The following is a 17,699-nucleotide window of genomic DNA, read 5'->3' as shown; positions in this document are numbered from 1 at the left end:
CAGTTCTATCTGGTGCAGACACACAAAGAATGAAGACAACCACCCACAAAACACAATAGAACACAGGCTACCTAAATATGGTTCCCAATCAGAGACAATGACTAACACCTGCCTCTGATTGAGAACCATATCAGGCCAAACGAGAAACCCCACATAGAAACAGAAAACATAGATCATACCCACCCAACTCACTCCCTGACCACACTAAAACAAAGAAAATACAAAAGAACTATGGTCAGAACGTGACAGCACCACCCCCCAAGGTGCGGACTCCGGCCGCAAAACCTGAACCTATAGGGGAGGGTCTGGGTGGGCATCTGTCCGCGGTGGCGGCTCTGGCGCTGGACGTAGACCCCAACCCACCATAGTTTTAGTCCGCTTCTGTGACCTCCTAGGAACGGCGACACTCGCCGCCGACCCCGGCCTGGGAACCCTAACAAATGGGCCCACAGGACTGAGGGACACCTCTGGACTGAAGGACGCCTCTGGACTGAAGGGGCAGCTCAGGACTGAGGGGTAGCTCATGACTGAGGGGTAGCTCATGACTGAGAGGTAGCTCATGACTGAGAGGTAGCTCATGACTGAGAGGTAGCTCAGGACTGAGGGGTAGCTCAGGACTGAAGGGAAGCTCCGGACTGAGGGGCAACCCCGGACTGAGGGGCAGCTCAGGACTGAGGGGTAGCTCAGGACTGAGGGGTAGCTCTGGACTGAGGGCAACCCCGGACTGAGGGTCAGCTCAGGATTGAGGGGCAGCTCAGGACTGAGGGGTAGCTCAGGACTGAGGGGTAGCTCAGGACTGAGGGGTAGCTCAGGACTGAGGGGCAGCTCCTGACTGGCGGGCGGCTCTGGCAGCTCCTGACTGGCGGGTGGCTCTGGCAGCTCCTGACTGGCGGGCGGCTCTGGCGGCTCCTGACTGACGGGCGGCTCTGGCGGCTCCTGACTGGCGGGCGGCTCTGGCGGCTCCTGACTGACGGGCGGCTCAGGCGGCGCTAGACAGGAGGGCGGCTCAGGCGGCGCTAGACAGGAGGGCGGCTCAGAGGCGGACTGTAGGCCTGGTGCGTGGTGCTGGAACTGGAGGCCTGGTACGTGGTACCGGGCTGGGGACACGCACCTCAGGGCGAGTGCGGGGAGGAGGAACAGGGCATACTGGACCCTGGAGGCGCACTGTAGGCCTGGTATGTGGTGCCGGAACTGGTGGTACCAGGCTGGGGACACACACCTCAGGGCGAGTGCAGGGAGGAGGAACAGGGCATACTGGACCCTGGAGGCGCACTGTAGGCCTGGTACGTGGTGCCGGAACTGGTGGTACCGGGCTGGGAACACCCACCTCAGGGTGAGTGCGGGGAGCTGCCACAGGAGGGCTTGTGCGTGGAGAAGGCACCGGATAGACCGGACCGTGGAGGCGCACTACAGGTCTCGAGCACCGAGCCTGCCCAACCCTACCTGGCTGAATGCTCCCCGTAGCCATGCCAGTGCGGCGAGGTGGACTGGGCCGCACTGGGCTGTGCTGGTGAACCGGGGAAACAATGCGTAAGCTGGTGCCATGCACCACCGCCCGAGGAGATGCACTGGAGACCAGTTGCGTAGAGCCGGCTTCATGGCACCTGGCTCGATGCCCACTCTAGCCCGGCCGATACGAGGTGCTGCTATGTACCGCACCGGGCTATGCACACGTACTGGAGACACCATGCGCATCTCCGCATAACACGGTGCCTGCCCGGACCTTCTCTCTCCACGGTAAGCACGGGGATTTGGCTCAGGTCTCCTACCTGACTTAGCCACACTCCCCGTGTGACCCCCCCAATACATTTTTGGGGCTGTCTCTCGGGCTTCCAGCCGCGCTTTCGTGCTGCCTCCTCATACCACCGCCTCTCAGCTTTCGCTGCCTCCAGCTCTGCCTTGGGGCGGCGATATTCTCCCGGCTGTACCCAGGATCCCTTGCCATCCAAGATCTCCTCCCAAGTCCAGGAGTCTTGAACCCACTGCTCCTGAGTACCACGCTGCTTGGTCCGGTTGTGGTGGGTGATTCTGTAACGCTCGTCCTCCTCCTCTTCTGAGGAGGAATAGTAAGAAGGATCGGAGGACCAATGCGTAGCGTGGTAAGTGTCCATATTTTAATAAAGCAAAATGAACACTGAACAAAACAACATAGAATGCCCACTCACATTACACCCTGACCAAACAAAACATACAAACATACAAAGCAAACTATGGTCAGGGCGTGACACAGGTGTGGCATATCAAGAATCTGATTAAACAGCATCATGATTACAGAGGTGCTGGGGACAATAAAAGGCCACTCTTAAATGTGCAGTTTTGTCACACAACACAATGCCACAGATGTCTCAATTTTGAGGGAGCTTGCAATTGGAATGCTGAATGCAGGAATGTCCACCAGAGCTGTTGCAAGAGAATTGTATGTTAGTTTCTCTACCATGAGACGCCTCCAACGTCGTTTTTGAGAATTTGGCAGTATGTTCAACTGGCCTGACAACCGCAGACCACGTGTAACCACGCCAGCCCAGGACCTCCACATCCGGCTTCTTCACCTGTGGGATCATCTGAGACCAGCCACCCAGACAGTTGATGAAACTGAGTAGTATTTCTGTCTGTAATAAAGCCCTTTTGTGGGGAAAAACAAATTCTGATTGGCTAGGCCTGGCTCCCCAGTAAGTGCGCCCCTGCCCAGTCATGTGAAATCCATAGATTACGCCTAATGAATGTATTTCAATTGACTGATTTCCTTATATGAACTGTAACTCAGTAAAATCGTTTAAATTGTTGCATGTTGCGTTTATATATTTGTTCAGTATAAAATAGCTAGTGTTAAGTAATGGGAATGAGTCGAGATGATTAGGGCCCACACTTTCTCTCCTGACCACGTGGCCTGACCAGGAAAAACTCTGGGCCCCTTTGGGTGTGGTCAGGTCACGTTGATAGGAAAGCCTCTAGGCCCTAGATACTGTATGACAACCAATAACTGTGAAAGTTACTATTTTCGGCCAACAGGAGCTGCCTCTCTTCTCTAGAGCTGGTTCTGTGTTCTATGTCACTCTGCAGCAGTACAAGGGGGGTGCAGAGAGTATCAACACATAGCTGTTCTCCCTGCTCAGGTCAGAGTTGTGTTTCAACCTTATCTACCCTGCTTTATCTCCCACGGTCTCTGTGTCCTTGGCTTGTCCCCCCTTCTCTCTCTCTAACTCAATTTCCCTCTTCCTGAAGCCTTTGACTTCACCCATATCGCCACGGTTCCTGACGTCAGGGCACTGGGATTGATGTCACTTTGTGGACTGGATAAAGATGCAGAGAAAATGTAGAAGGAGTAAAGAGTTTTGCTAATCACTAACATCTGCTGGTGAGACTGCAGCTGGCATTTATGTATCCACAGCACATTAATTAATTAATTAATTATACCACAATCCATAAATATATCCATATGTTTTTTCCTGAACATGAGACCTGACCAGGGAAAACTCTAGGCACAAGTCCAGAATGTATCCTGGTAAAGTCTCTTGGTCGGGAGCTGTGGCAACCCGTCATTCAGGGCTGGTATATTTTTGTTGGGGGGGCGTGCCTGTTTTGCGTGCTATTTTGGCATTAATACTTGTCACATATCAGTTTGCAAACAATGTAAAAAAATATATAGATAATTGAGTTAATAAAGCCACATACAAACCGCATACAAACCTGTTTTCTTGAGTAAGGCAGCTTCAAAATGCAGATGTTTCAGCCTAGCTCCGTGCTTTCTGTGGTGGTGGGGCAGGCCAGCAGAAAATAAGAGCATTGCGCTGGGATTGGCTCAGTATTCTGTCACTCATGGGGACCATGCGCAATCGCCAAGCTTAAATCCTTAGAAAGGGTAGACAATTCAACATTTCAGCCCTTTGGATCCTGCCATAGAGTTATATTACAAGTGCCCTTCCAATAAAGCTCAAGGTCATTGGCCACAGAAATTATGTCAAATCACGTTATACTATGTACAGTAGCTTTGATTGGACTGATCATGTCAACATCTTACTTTCACAATCTTAGCTAGCAGTCATCATCATGAAACAAGTCTACTGGCAAATCCTTTTTAATCCTTGTCATATGAAGAGAAATAATGAAGAGAAAATATAGATAAAACGTATCGGTGCTCATCGGCCATTGGACATAAACATTACACAACAATTTGGAGATCGCAAATTCAACAATGAGTGGTTCGTAAGGAATACGTGACAGTGGCTTGCTGCAAGCATTGCACCTGGGAAGTCGGGAATAAACAGCGCAAACTGGGAAAATATGTTTTGAACGGTCATTCAACTCGGAATTGTAAATCCGGTATCTTTCTCTTTGATGACAAAATTTGCCCATGAAGGACCGCCGCGCCACTTTCCTGTTAAAGCACATCAAGCACATCACAGTCCAAAAATGTCTTATGCTGCTTCATAAATTATGTAGGATGCCAGAGAGATATGTATCCCGTAACTACGAAAGTAATACTAATTGTATGTTGTGTAGTAAGCTGTTAGTAGCCCATGTGCCTCACCCTAATAATTTGGTCTATTTTCACCAACGCGGGATTGTAAACACATTGTTCCTGGCCGGTGTGTGCTTGTTTATTAACTTTATTTGTACATCTTTGACAGTGCTACTGATAGTAGTGGTGGCGCTTGGCTTGCACGTGCAAATTCAGCACACACATTCTATAATAGAATTGTGTTATTTGACGTGTCAAATTAAAATCTTAATTAATGCGTCAAATAGTGTTATATGACATGTATCTTTTTTGACGCACAAAGACCCAAACTGCGTTCAATGTGCCTCACCCTAATAATTTGGTCTATTTTCACCTCTTAATTTCACCTACTGTTCTAACTTGGTGGTGCACCTGTAGCCTATAACCTGTTTAAGAGAAATGCAATCATCGATATTGTAAGAGCTTTCATGGTCTGTTCAAATGCCCCCTTTATTTATCCTACGGTTCTGACTTGTTGTACAAGGAGTACACTAAGACCGGACCATGTTCTGAATTCTGTCGCTGTACATTTCAAAAGTGCTGAACAAATAATTATATTGAGTACGTCCGTAGTCGCTCGCTCATTAATGTCTCAATTGAAATTACGGATTGCCTCTTATCCGCTTGTCGTCCCCTTATGCCATAGTGTATACATCTCAATTGTGAGTAAAAACCACATTTGTTTAAGCATGTCAGCTATATCAGCTATGTTTTTTTTAAAGGCAGCAAATGAGGCTGAATGAGCTGTTTCGCTGCCAGACAAGGCTCCGCCAGCTGTAGCAGTGACAAGGTTTTGGGACTGCTGTTAGGATTCTGCTGTTGGGACAGCTTTATGTAAGCCCTAACAGTTTGTTGGCACCATTTGTCACCATTATAGTGCAATTCTTGTATTGTTTAGTGTTGTGTTGTGGCTTTGATGGCATGCATCCCACATTTTTTATTTTGCCCCACCAAGATTTACATGCTAAAATTGCCACTGGTGTGGAGTAACTCGGGTCCATAAATGTTTACATAGTTCAGTCTAAATGCTTTCTATTCACTGTTCCTTTCCTCTCAGTGTGATCGTCTTGGGATTCTCCCAAAGACACTGTCTTACCTGCACTCTCTCAGAGACCTACCGCTTCTACAGGCCACAGTTCAACCCCAGCCACATGCACTTTATTCTCCACTGCTTGGGTGAATCTCTTTTTCTCCATCTATCTCATTTTCTCTTTCTTTAATTTTTCTGTCAATCTTGATGTCTCTTTGTTGTTGGCCCTGGCATATCCAGAGTGACTGTCCACAGCAGCATAGAACATTTCAGTGAGCACTGCTCAAGTTGTTTTTTTATGTCTCAATATGTCCACTAGATGTCATCATTGAGCTATATATACATGCTTCCAAGATGTCTGGCCCCACATTCCATTTTTACTCAATTCATCTGAACAAATGGGATGGGAAGGGCACGTCCAGCTAGGAAGGAGTATATGTGTTTGTGGCAGATAACATTGAACACTGTTTGACTATAGTCTTCCTACTGTCCTTTACTCCATGTACAAAGTGAATTAGCTACTTGACAATATATTGTCTGACCAAAGAGGTTGAGATTGAGCACAATCGAGTATGTGTAGATGTCTTACATTGTCGGCAGCTGTAGCCCTTGAACACTTGAATGGTTGTTAGTTCAGCCAGATGTTTCATATTCAGTATTCAGTCATTGTGAGGATGCGCCCCAAACGGTACACTTTTCCCTGTATAGTGCACCGTAAAGGGAATAAGGTGCCATGTGGGATGCAAACTGAGTGTTGTTCTCTCAGGGTACACAGCCCCGGAAGACAACGAGCTTCTGTCTCTGGCCCTGGTGGGCAAACAGCTCTCCATCATATGCTACAAAACCTTCACAACTGACCACTATGGTTCTGTAAACACTGAGGAAAACACCCTTTTTCTTAGAAAACGTATTATGACTTACCATAATATGAGAGCAACTGTGGGATCCATGTTGCAGATGTGCATCTAAAGCTGGGTCTACCACAGGGGTATGAAGAAGGCCTACATCCTCTCCTCATCATCATGTAAAAACATTAAGCACTAATGCAAACTTTAAAGGGATAGTTCAAATTATGACACATTGGTTTCCTTACCCTTTATGCACTGTATGGACAAAGTATGAGAGCAATCGATGCTTTGGTTTTGTTTCCTCACCACTGTTTCCAAATGCTAACGTTTTATTATTTGAACATGATGCACGAAAAATGCTAATATCGGTCCCATGACTTGAATGGGATTTGTCCCACAAACGCTAAATGCTAAATGGGATTTGTGCCACAAATACATTTTAAAACTGTGCCAGAGAAACTAAACCAAAGCATGGATTGCTGTCCAAGATGACTTTCCAAGATGGCGTAGCAGTCAGTCATGTGTTGTGTTTGTCTTTGTCTTATCCCGTGTCTTATTCCTTGTTTTTTGTTTTTTTTCTCGTATACATTTTAATCTCACTTTCTATCTACGAACTAAATATACTTTCCTGCAACCCGCCTCACCCAAATGTGGTACGGATCTGCTATTTTTATTCCTTATAACTGGAACCTCCGTCAGGAGCTAGCCAGCTAACTAGCTACTAGTCTTTGTTAGCCACGGCTAGCGGTCTTCACCTTTTAGCTCGGACACCGCCAGCTTTAGCTCGGACAATGCATGCCAGTCTGCACAGCACGATATCAACCCAGAGCATATCGGACTGCTTCTCCCTATCACCGGATTCCTGCCGCTCTGGATCATTACACCGGATCATCGCAGCTAGTTAGCTAACGCCTCTGTCCCGAAGCAAGCACCAGTTAGCCTTGAGCTAGCCACGAGCTAGGCCCACATACCAGCTAATTCTAGGGCTACAATACCTCTTTTGTCAATTGGCCTGGACCCTTTGTTGTCGACGCGGAGCCCCGCCGATCCATCACAACTGGTCTGCCAATGTGGTTGCCCGATGGGGTCTCAACGGCCTTTTCCGTTGCGATGTCGACGAAGACCCATCTTCTTGCCCCGGCCCGCTAGCTAGACTACTGAACTGCTCCCTGACTCACCTATTGCTGTTCTTTGGACCCTATGATCACTCGGCTACACAGCTGATGCCCCCTGGACTGTTTCAATAACACGGTACCTCATTTTGTTTATCTGTGACAGCCTCGAACTCTGGTCCTGTATGTACCTAACTGACCTGCTCTGCCCATTTCCCTACACATGCGGAGACCTCACCTGGCTTAACTGGTCCCACCAGAGACGAAAACCTCTCTGATCGTCACCCAACACCGAGGTTTACCTCCACTGCACTCACATCCTACCATACCCTTGTCTGTACATTATGCCCTGAATCTATTCTACCACGACCAGAAATCTGTTCCTTTTATTCTCTGTTCCAAACGCATTAGATGACCAGTTCTTATGGTCTTTAGCCGTACCCTTATCCTACGCCTCCTCTGTTACTCTGGTGATGTAAAGGTTAACCCAGGCCCCGTAGACCCCAGTACCACACCTATTCCGCAGGCGCTATAATTTGTTGACTTCTGTAACCGTAAATGCCTTGGTTTCATGCACGTTAACATCAGAAGCCTCCTCCCTAAGTTTGTTTTATTCACTGCTTTAGCACACTCCGCCAATCCTGATGTCCTAGCCGTGTCTAAATCCTGGCTTAGGAAATGTACATCACCAACTACAATATTTTCCGCCAAGATAGAACTACCAAAGGGGGTGTGGTCGCAATCTACTGCAGAGATAGTCTGCAGAGTTCTGTCATACTATCCAGGTCTGTACCCAAACAGTTCGAGCTTCTACTTCTAAAAATCCACCTTTCCACCCCCCTCAGCCCCCAGTTGTACCCTGGACTCCATATGCGAATTCATTGCCCCCCATTTATCTTCAGAGTTCGTACTGTTAGGTGACCTAAACTGGGATATACTTAACACCCCGGCCGTCCTACAATCTAAGCTAGATGCCATCAATCTCACACAAATTATCAAGGAACCTACCAGGTACAACACCAAATCTGTAAACACTGGCACCCTCATAGATATCATCCTGACCAATCTGCCCTCTAAATACACCTCTGCTGTCTTCAACCAGGATCTCAGCGATCACTGCCTCATTGCCTGCGTCTGTAATGGGTCCGTGGTCAAACGACCAGCCCTCATCACTGTCAAACGCTCCCTAAAACACTTCAGCAAGCAGGCCTTTCTAATCGACCTGGCCCGGGTATCCTGGAAGGATATTGACCTCATCCCGTCAGTAGAGGATGCCTGGTCATTCTTTAAAAGTAACTTCCTCACCATCTTAAATAAGCATAACCCATTCAAAAAATGTAGAACTCCAGACTTGACTGCCCTTGACCAGCACTTTCTAAAATTATCTTCCGCAATTGTTGCAATCCTTATTACTAGCCTGTTCAACCTCTTTTTCGTATCGTCTGAGATCCCTAAAGATTGGAAAGCTGCCTAGACACTCTAGACCCAAACTGTTATAGACCTATATCCATCCTGCCCTGCATTTCTAAAGTCTTCGACAACCAAGTTAACACAAATCACCGACCATTTCGATTTCCACCGTGCCTTCTCCGCTATGCAATCTGGTTCCCGAGCTGGCCATGGGTGCACCTCAGGTCCTAAACGAATGACTGCCAATGACTGGACTGAATTGCAAAAATCACTGAAGCTGGAGACATATCTCCCTCACTAACTTTAAGCATCAGCTGTCAGAGCAGCTTACTGATCACTGCACCTGTACACAGCCCATCTGTAAATAGCCCACCCAACTACCTCATCCCCATATTGTTATTTATTTTTGCTCTTTTGCACCCCAGCATCTCTACTTGCACATCATCATCTGCACATCTATCACTCCAGTGTTAATGCTAAATTGCAATTATTTCGCCACTATGGCCTATTTATTTCCTTACCTCCCTAATCTCAATACATTTGCACACACTGGATATAGATTTTTCTATTGTGTTATTGACTGTACGTTTGTTTATCCCATGTGTAACTCTGTGTTGTTGTTTTTGTTGCACTGCTTTGCTTTATCTTGGCCAGGTCGCTGTTGTAAATTAGAACTTGTTCTCAACTGGCCTACCTGGTTAAATAAAAGTGAAAATAAAATAAAATAAAAATGGATTGCTGTCAGACCTTGTCCATGGACTGCTTACAGGGTAAGGAAACTCATTTGTAATTTTGTAATATGGGTGAAAAATTCCTTTAAGGGTTCTGCACTGAGATAAGAAATTGGCATGGTACCATAGACCTAAGTTTGCAAGCTAATATTTCACAACAATGAGATCGATATCACAGGTGTCGTACAAATCATAATAATCATTAACACAAAAGCTCCATAACTCCCTAAATGTCTTCCTCAGTGTACTTACTTCTCCTCCACCTAACCTGATTCCACTTCTTTTCGTACATTCTCTGTCTGTGTGTATTAGGGATGGAGCCCCTGACACTTCTTTGTTACAATTAGTTGTTAGAGTTGCCCCACATTGACAACAGAAGGATTGCTTTGTATGGAAAGGTATAGGGTCGTATTTCCTGCTATATTGCTGCATTGATTCTAGAAAAAAAGTTGATCATCCATGTTAGATAAAACAGTATTCTGTCTATTGTCACAACTGCATTTGAGTACCCCAGGCATTTGGTGGACTTCTGACACTGAAGATGTTGGCAGCAGCCTCTCTCAAATGCACTAAAATTGTCCCTTTAGTCTTCATTTGAACCAAATACATGAGTCTTAATTAAACATGTATTTTCAGGCTGCATCTTTGTTGCATGATGTGGTCAATCTGAGGGACAAGAACTTCCTATTTTTACATGGAACTGCAGATGGTGAGAACCATTATGATCTATTCAAATATTGCGAGATTTAGGGGAATTCTTTCAGAAGTGCTACAAAAATAAAGGTATACCCCATATGAGATAATGGATGGATCTATTTGCACATATTTGTAAAGTAACACTTCCATCTTGCAATACTCTGTTTTTAATTTATTTTCTCTTTCAGCACATCCAGCACATCCAGCACACTGCCGAGCTAATAGATTGTCTGGTGGCGGCCAAGGCAAACTACACTTTGCAGGTGTGCTGGAAAGAACAGTAGGTACCACCTTTACCAGCGCTTCATCGATATTCCTCACTTTGACATGAGGGGGTCACAGTCACCCCATGGGTAATTTGAGTGCGACCGTGACAGGTGGGTACACTCTTTTGAATTTCATCAAGTTGACATTCAATGATCCATGCCCAGTGGGAACCTAGGCTTCTTCTGTTTATGGTTCCGCAGCTAATCATTGGGCGTGGATGGTACTACCCACATCAGATGTAGGCCTCCTTCCCCAGACAAGCTGGAGATACCTCTCCCCACTTCGTAGGGCATGAGCCGTACGATCCATGCAATGCCCTGTCACTGCGGGGCCAATAAGTTTATTCTCCGCCTCAAGTCTAGTCAGCGTAGAGGAGACCTCCCCACCTACATTGTGTGGGGCCGGCGAGCGCCGTAACTGGGGAGATCCGCGAGAAGAGCCCGGCGCGCATCCAGAGTTGCCGCCGCGAACCACCGGACCAAACCGCCCACCGACGGACACCACCCTGACGAACCACCGCACACAGCCCCTTGCGAGACCACGTACGAGAGACTCCGAGATGGGCTGCACAACAAACTTCCAGTGGTGGCGAGAGGAGGGCGACGGAGCGACTGTTCCCACAGCCGCGGCTCGAGCCCAGCCCTGCTTCGCACCCCAGCCTTACTGACTCAGACCTTAGAGCCAATCCTTATCCCAAAAATACAGATCATTTTTGGCAACTTTCCTTACCTACATTGTTCTAACATGCCAGAGGCTGTTCACCTTGGAGACCTGCGGTGGATATGGATATGGGTATGGCCCGGCGTGAGATTTACACCTTCTCCCCTGGAGAACCCATTCCAGGGCACCCTGCCCTTCACAAAGATAAGAGAACTCTCCCCGGGGCTCCCGCCAGCTTCTCCGGGATCGGCACGTTTCCGCAATGGATGCCTCACGGCGCCCGTCTCTGGCAGCCCGTGGACATTCTGAAAGTAGTTTGAGGTCAGTAGGTCACATTAACAAGGAGCTATTGAAATGTGAAAGTTTGAAAAATTCATGTAAAATTGTGTGAGATGAAAATGGACAAACTAGAGAGTATGCAGTATAGAAGGGTAGTCAGTGGACATTCTGAACCTTGTTTGAAGTCAGCAGCTCACATGACCAAAGAGCTATTGAAATTAGAATGTTTACCAAATTAATGTAAAATCGTGTGAGATGAAAATGGACAAACTAAAGGGTATGCAATATAGAAGTGTATTCAGTGGACATTCTGAACATTGTTTGAGGTCAGTAGGTCACATGACCAAGGAGCTATTGAAATAAAAAAATGTAAATAAATGATTTAAAATATTTCGAGATGTAAATCGACAAAAAAAAGTGTGTGCAATGTGTGTATGTTAGCTAGAACCAGTTTTGAAAGTTGTAATGGCTAAAGAGCTATTGATTTTTAAAACATTTGATTTGTCACTATGTTGACGGACCTTTACTGCTGTTGGTGGACGTAAAAAAAACAACAGGAGAATATCCAACCTGAATCGGGTTTTACCTCGGTGACCAATGTATACTCGGTTCAGTTTGGAGGGTTTTGTCTAGATGGGATACAGCTTTTTTCAAAATTGACTTTTCATAGCAGGTTAGGAGAACTTAGATAGTGAACGTTATTTATAATAAGGGTTACATGGAGAAAATCGGACATCTGAAATGAAAATGGATGGCCCTCCCTTCAGCAAAATATATTTTTACCTAAACCCTCCCGGAATGCTTGAAAAAACAAAACAAGTGACCCTCCCCTATACTCAAAATAAAGAAAGTGGATAGCAGAGAACGTCTACCCTCACTCCAAGGACAGACCAGAGCCTTAGATATGCAGTTTTAACATAACATGCCAAAGTAGAAATGTTGATAGCGCACAGGGCTGCGGGCCAGAAGGTTGTGGGTTCGCAGACCACCACAGGGGTGGAAAGATCTCCTGTATAGTAAAACCATTGCATGAATCTATTATCACTGCTATGCTTTATCTTGGCCAGGTCGCAGTTGCACATTAGAACTTGTTCTCAACTAGCCTACCTGGTGAAATAAAAAAATATCGTATTTGCAGGTTCGAGAAAAATGTCCTTTTATAAACATTTCATGCAATTCTACGTCATTTTACAAATTAGCAGATTTTTTTTAGACCACACAAATGACTGAAATGACAGATTAAGAATGGACAGATAGATATGTATGTGTTCATCTTATATTTCTCCAATGCCAAATCAGTGTCTTTGCAACGAAACTGTTCCTGTTTGCAAATAATTAAATCTGAGACGCCATTAGGAATCTGAGCATGGTACCTTCAAAAGTTAGTCCTACCTTTCCACCCCAGTCAGAGTAGGCCTACCAAAGCAGAAAAATTTAACATTAACTGCTGGCTACTCTTCTTCTGTGGCTTAACCCAACGAGAGAAAGTTATAAGTGTTTACCAAAAATATATTGTACAGAAAGTGAATAGCTTAATCAATTAATATTGACATAATTAGATTACTTCCCAAGCAAAGTCTATTTTTTGTCTCCTCGGCTATAGAAGGTTATAGCTCAGCCTCTGAATGTCAAAGAAACGAAACAATGATATCCCCATATGAGTCATGTATTTTCTGGGTATTTTACAGCTTGTTTCTAGCATAAAGCATTGCGGACCAAAGCGTTATAGAGAACTTTATATAATCGGATTTTAAAATAACAACGGGTAGGCCTGTGCTTTTTGCCATTTTCTTGAATAAAAACGTAGGCCTATGGCATACCCTCTCATAACCCCTCAATTGTAGTCTTGGTTTTAACTTAACAGAGGTAGGCTATTTAAAGAGTGCACGGTGGAGGAATTGAGATACATCTATGGCTATAGAAATAGGAAGAAATAGGCCCCAAAACAAAGCCCTCCTTGTTAGTAAAGTCTAATTAAAATGAAGATGGTTTAAATGAATTATGCCTACTCGAATTTGCCTAATTTTAGCACCATGTGCTTTCCATTTCTGGCTGCTGTTTCAAGTTTCAGCCCCACAATGTAAATGACTGGAATCTGGTTTATTGTGAGGTCAATAACTCTGATAAATACATAATGGGCAAGAAACATATTGTTTTTAATAAAAATCAATTATAGTAATAGCAAGCTATCAAATTTGACCTCAGGTCCTCCTCATCAAAATGAACAGAAAATAGGCTATAGGCTAGTCTGCGCGCATTTTTTGGACAGACTAATCCAAAAAATCGGAAGAAGTCTTTGCCTCTCCTCCCGAACTGCCACCTGTATACTTACACAGCACAGCGATTGGTTATGCAGCACACGAAATAGTTTTTGATCAGCAGGAGCAGTGCAGGCCGGGCTCAGGGTTGGAATATCCATTGCAGTGTGTAATGCAGTCTTGTTTTATTTACACCATTCCATCAACTAAGAAATTTAACTTTGCTCTGTGATTCTCCTATCATGCACTTCACAGCCTATAGGCTAGGCTATGGTTCATTTGATTGAGACCACACTCAAATAGGATATAGGCGCACTTGATATTGCACGCCCAAAGAAGAATCAGATAGGGGCGGCATCAGGAACACATCGATATATAGCATAATAAGCAACTTATTCTAAAACATTGATAAATATAGAAATTTCATCAATTACAAATGATATGACCCTCCCCTGGACTATATTTCAAAGGCACACGTCGATATATAGCATAATAAGCAACTTATTCTAAAACACTGATAAGTATAGAAATTTCATCAATACAAATGATATGAAATCTCCTCTGGACTAGATTTAAAAAATACTTAACCTTCCCCTTGACTGAAATTGAAAAAGAATGACCCTCTCCCATTTTATTCCAGGTACCCATTATGTAAATGTTGATTCATTCATTGCTCAGCAGGTTATGCGAATTAACGTAACTGGTTAGGAGAAAGGTTAGGGTTAGCAAAACGTTTTTGTTTTTTTGTTGACAATTTCACAAAATTTGTATCCCGTCTGGACATGACCAGGTTGGCGTTCTAAACGCAAACTGGCGAAACGAAAGACAGCCGTGGACCATTGCACATTAGCGATTAGAATGCAATACACTTAATATTCTAAATAAAAAGTACGTTTCCCTGACTGTGATGCGTATGACTTTTTACATTAAAGACCGGTGGATATTTGCCATGAAATCGAATTATGTTTTCGGGTCTCTGATTAAATTTGGTTTGGGTCCTAAGTGTCTCTGGCATAAACTTGGACACCTCTTGTTAGCGTCCCTGCCGTTGCCTACGTCACCAGTTTTTACCTAATGCGATGGAACAGCGTGGAATTAAGATTTCCAAATCGTTGTAGCGGTGGCTGAAATTAACAAACAACAGGTAATTAATGATCATTAAATGTTGAATTTTGTATTTACTACACGTCAGAGACGGTTCAGCACAGTAGCATGCACGAATGGCCAGTGAGTGTGATTTACCATTCTTTTATTTTGATTTACATTAGCTAGCTATAGTCCCTGAACTTGAAAAAAAAAGAACTGTTCCCGAACAATTCCCCTGAATTTTATGACAACTCATTGAGAAATGACTTGCATGTCTCCATAATATTGATAAAATTATCTGTTTCTGTATATTTGATGTGTTTTTCCCCCCCCTGCTCTCTAATTTTGCTTAGATGAAGATGTGGCATCCCTTGCAATCACTTGCTCTGTGTGTGCTACTTGCTCTCCTTGTAAACCACTGCCAAGGAGCCAGGCAGGGCCAGGATCTCAAATGTGGAGGTAAGTCTTTGGATTTCTACCATTTTACTACACTAGATCCTGTTTAATCTCATAATTTGATCCCAACCCCCTTATTTTCTACATTGTGCGTCCACTTTTGGTCCGCATACCTTCGTTAAACTACCTAACATTTCGCTATTGTCCATCAGCGTGTAGGGCCATGGTGGAGGAGATGGAGTGGGCAATATCTCAGGTGGATCCTTACAAAATGATCCAGACCGGGTCCTTTAGAATCAACCCAGATGGTAGCCAGTCTATTAGAGAGGTAGGTGTACCTGAGGGCTACTGGCTCCTTCATTGGCCATATTTTACACATTCAATGTTATTTATTTGTAGGCTGGGATTCTACAGCATTGTTTTAAAAACATAGTAATGTGTTGTGTTTCCTATTATAGGGTTATCATTCTCTCTTGTTGAGCTCACCAACATTGTGTTCCCCCCAGGTTCCTCTCGCCCGCTCTGAGGGTAACCTCCTGGAGCTAATGGAGGAGGTATGTGAGAGGATGAAGGACTACGGGGAACGCTTGGACCCCACCACCAGCAGGGAGACCTATGAGAGGGTCACGTCTCGGAACGGCAGACCCATGGACCTCTCAGAGGCTAAACTGGATTCCAGAGTTACATCCAGCCTGAAATTTGCTGTGGGTAGCCATTTTGTTTTTATTTTCACATGGTAGGGACTAGGGATGATGACACGCTATAGCTCATCAGTGTGACATTCTAGAACCTCTGATGTAGTGAATGATAATGACTACAGTTGATGACAGCAGACCAATGCAGTGGAAACTTTCCACATCCATATGTTTGTATTGTAGGCTCCTGCATCTCACTGAAATGTGTCCCCCACTACATCTTATTTAACCATTATCTTCTCTGTCTTACCCGTAGTGTGAGACCATCGTTGAACAATATGAAGACGAGATCATCGAATTCTTTGCCCATGAAACAGACAACGTGAAAGACAAACTCTGCAGCAAGAGAACAGGTATACCAGCATCTTACTTGATCCAATACATTATATTGACCACCAGAGACTACGTGTACTGCTATTGGGGATACACCTCTTACAAAATTGTGTTTGGAATGACTCATTGTAATACAATGTGAAAAATCAATACCAAAATGTAACTCGTTGATGGTTTTTCTCTGCAGACCTTTGCGACCATGCTCTGGAAATCCCTCATGATGAGCTATGATTCCATCCTGCAGTTCACACAGCTCCGCTTTATACACAACTACCTTCCACCGCATTAGTGGGGCTGCAGACTATTCAGAGCAGCTCCAGCACCAGGTGCTTACTGTCTGTAATACAGGAATGGGGGGAGTTGAAGATTGTAGAACTCGACACACTAGCTCGATCTGCTCTATCAATCACAAGATGCAAGGTATAACTTATTGGGCAACTACTGTTAAGAAAACTCATGACATCAACTATATTATCACACATTTGTGCTTTTATGCCTCAATTTATATTGTCCTTATGCAGGTGGGTAGAACACTCTTGTAATGTATATATTACTGCAATGAATTCAAATCAAGTGTATTGGTCACATACACATATTTAGAAGATGTAATTGCGGGTGCTATTTATAGTATTTCTAACAGAAGGTTGTAGCAATGGGGGCAAAAATGGTATCACTCTGGATGATTTCAGGAGTTTAAATGTTCTCAAGCTTACTCTTGAAGCAGATGGTGAATCAAATTCTGTAACAATAGTTAGATAGTAAAGTTGTTCAACATGGTTGCTTTGATTAATTGTATCCTGTGAATGGTGGAAAGGTTTGATTTATACTTTCTCCAGCAACTCATATTCCTCTTCTATTTTGTGTATTAATCTTTTGTCATGGTCATCTGTTTTTCATTCTTTGATGGAAATATATTTCTACAACAATCTGGAGTTGTTGTTTTAGTGTTGGATTACATTTACATTTAAGTCATTTAGCAGACACTCTTATCCAGAGCGACTTACAAATTGGTGCATTCACCTTATGACATCCATTACACACAAGTGGGTTTGTATTAAGACATGAATAATAACTAATCAGACAAACTTTTTGGGCGACCCGACAATTCACATAAATTTGAGGTATAGAGATGTCATTGTAAGCGAAAGCAAGTCTCCAAGAAGCAGTAAATCTGGTCTGCTATTTCCATGCTTCCCGTTTTTAAGTTTAGAATTTTGTATCCTATACTTTCGATTTTGTACACCAGCTGAAAATACAATATTTTTTGTAATGGAAAATATATTTCAAAGCTGTTTAGATGGTGCAATGATTCTCTACACTATACTTGGGGCCTATAGTTTGTTTTGTGACAAACTGAAATGAGGCAATTAGAATTTTACCAGCTGGGAAATGGCGGAGCA

The 17,699-nt window shown here is 44.3% G+C and overlaps 1 protein-coding gene across 1 annotated transcript; it reads left to right on the top strand.

Annotated features, from left to right (window-relative positions):
- The first annotated feature begins 14,821 nt into the window (after window positions 1–14,821).
- LOC129815367 (protein canopy homolog 2-like) lies at window positions 14,822–17,227 on the top strand. Its single transcript, XM_055869132.1, has 6 exons — window positions 14,822–14,933; window positions 15,229–15,334; window positions 15,484–15,599; window positions 15,778–15,975; window positions 16,223–16,319; window positions 16,487–17,227. Exons 2-6 carry the CDS (start codon window positions 15,229–15,231, stop codon window positions 16,528–16,530), a joined length of 561 nt encoding a protein of 186 aa, XP_055725107.1. The 5' UTR covers window positions 14,822–14,933; the 3' UTR covers window positions 16,531–17,227.
- Window positions 17,228–17,699: the final 472 nt, after the last annotated feature.

This window comes from Salvelinus fontinalis, chromosome 18 (assembly GCF_029448725.1).
Source record: "Salvelinus fontinalis isolate EN_2023a chromosome 18, ASM2944872v1, whole genome shotgun sequence".
In the NCBI taxonomy this organism is placed as follows: domain Eukaryota; kingdom Metazoa; phylum Chordata; class Actinopteri; order Salmoniformes; family Salmonidae; genus Salvelinus; species Salvelinus fontinalis.
This window is presented reverse-complemented; position numbering and strand designations above follow the sequence as displayed.

Coding starts and splice junctions, on each gene's coding strand:
- LOC129815367 (XM_055869132.1), top strand. CDS start 15,229: ATGAAGATGTGGCATCCCTTGCAATCACTTGCTCTGTGTGTGCTACTT. Junction 15,976..16,222: donor CATCCAGCCTGAAATTTGCT/GTGGGTAGCCAT, acceptor TCTTACCCGTAG/TGTGAGACCATCGTTGAACA. Junction 16,320..16,486: donor ACTCTGCAGCAAGAGAACAG/GTATACCAGCAT, acceptor TTTTCTCTGCAG/ACCTTTGCGACCATGCTCTG.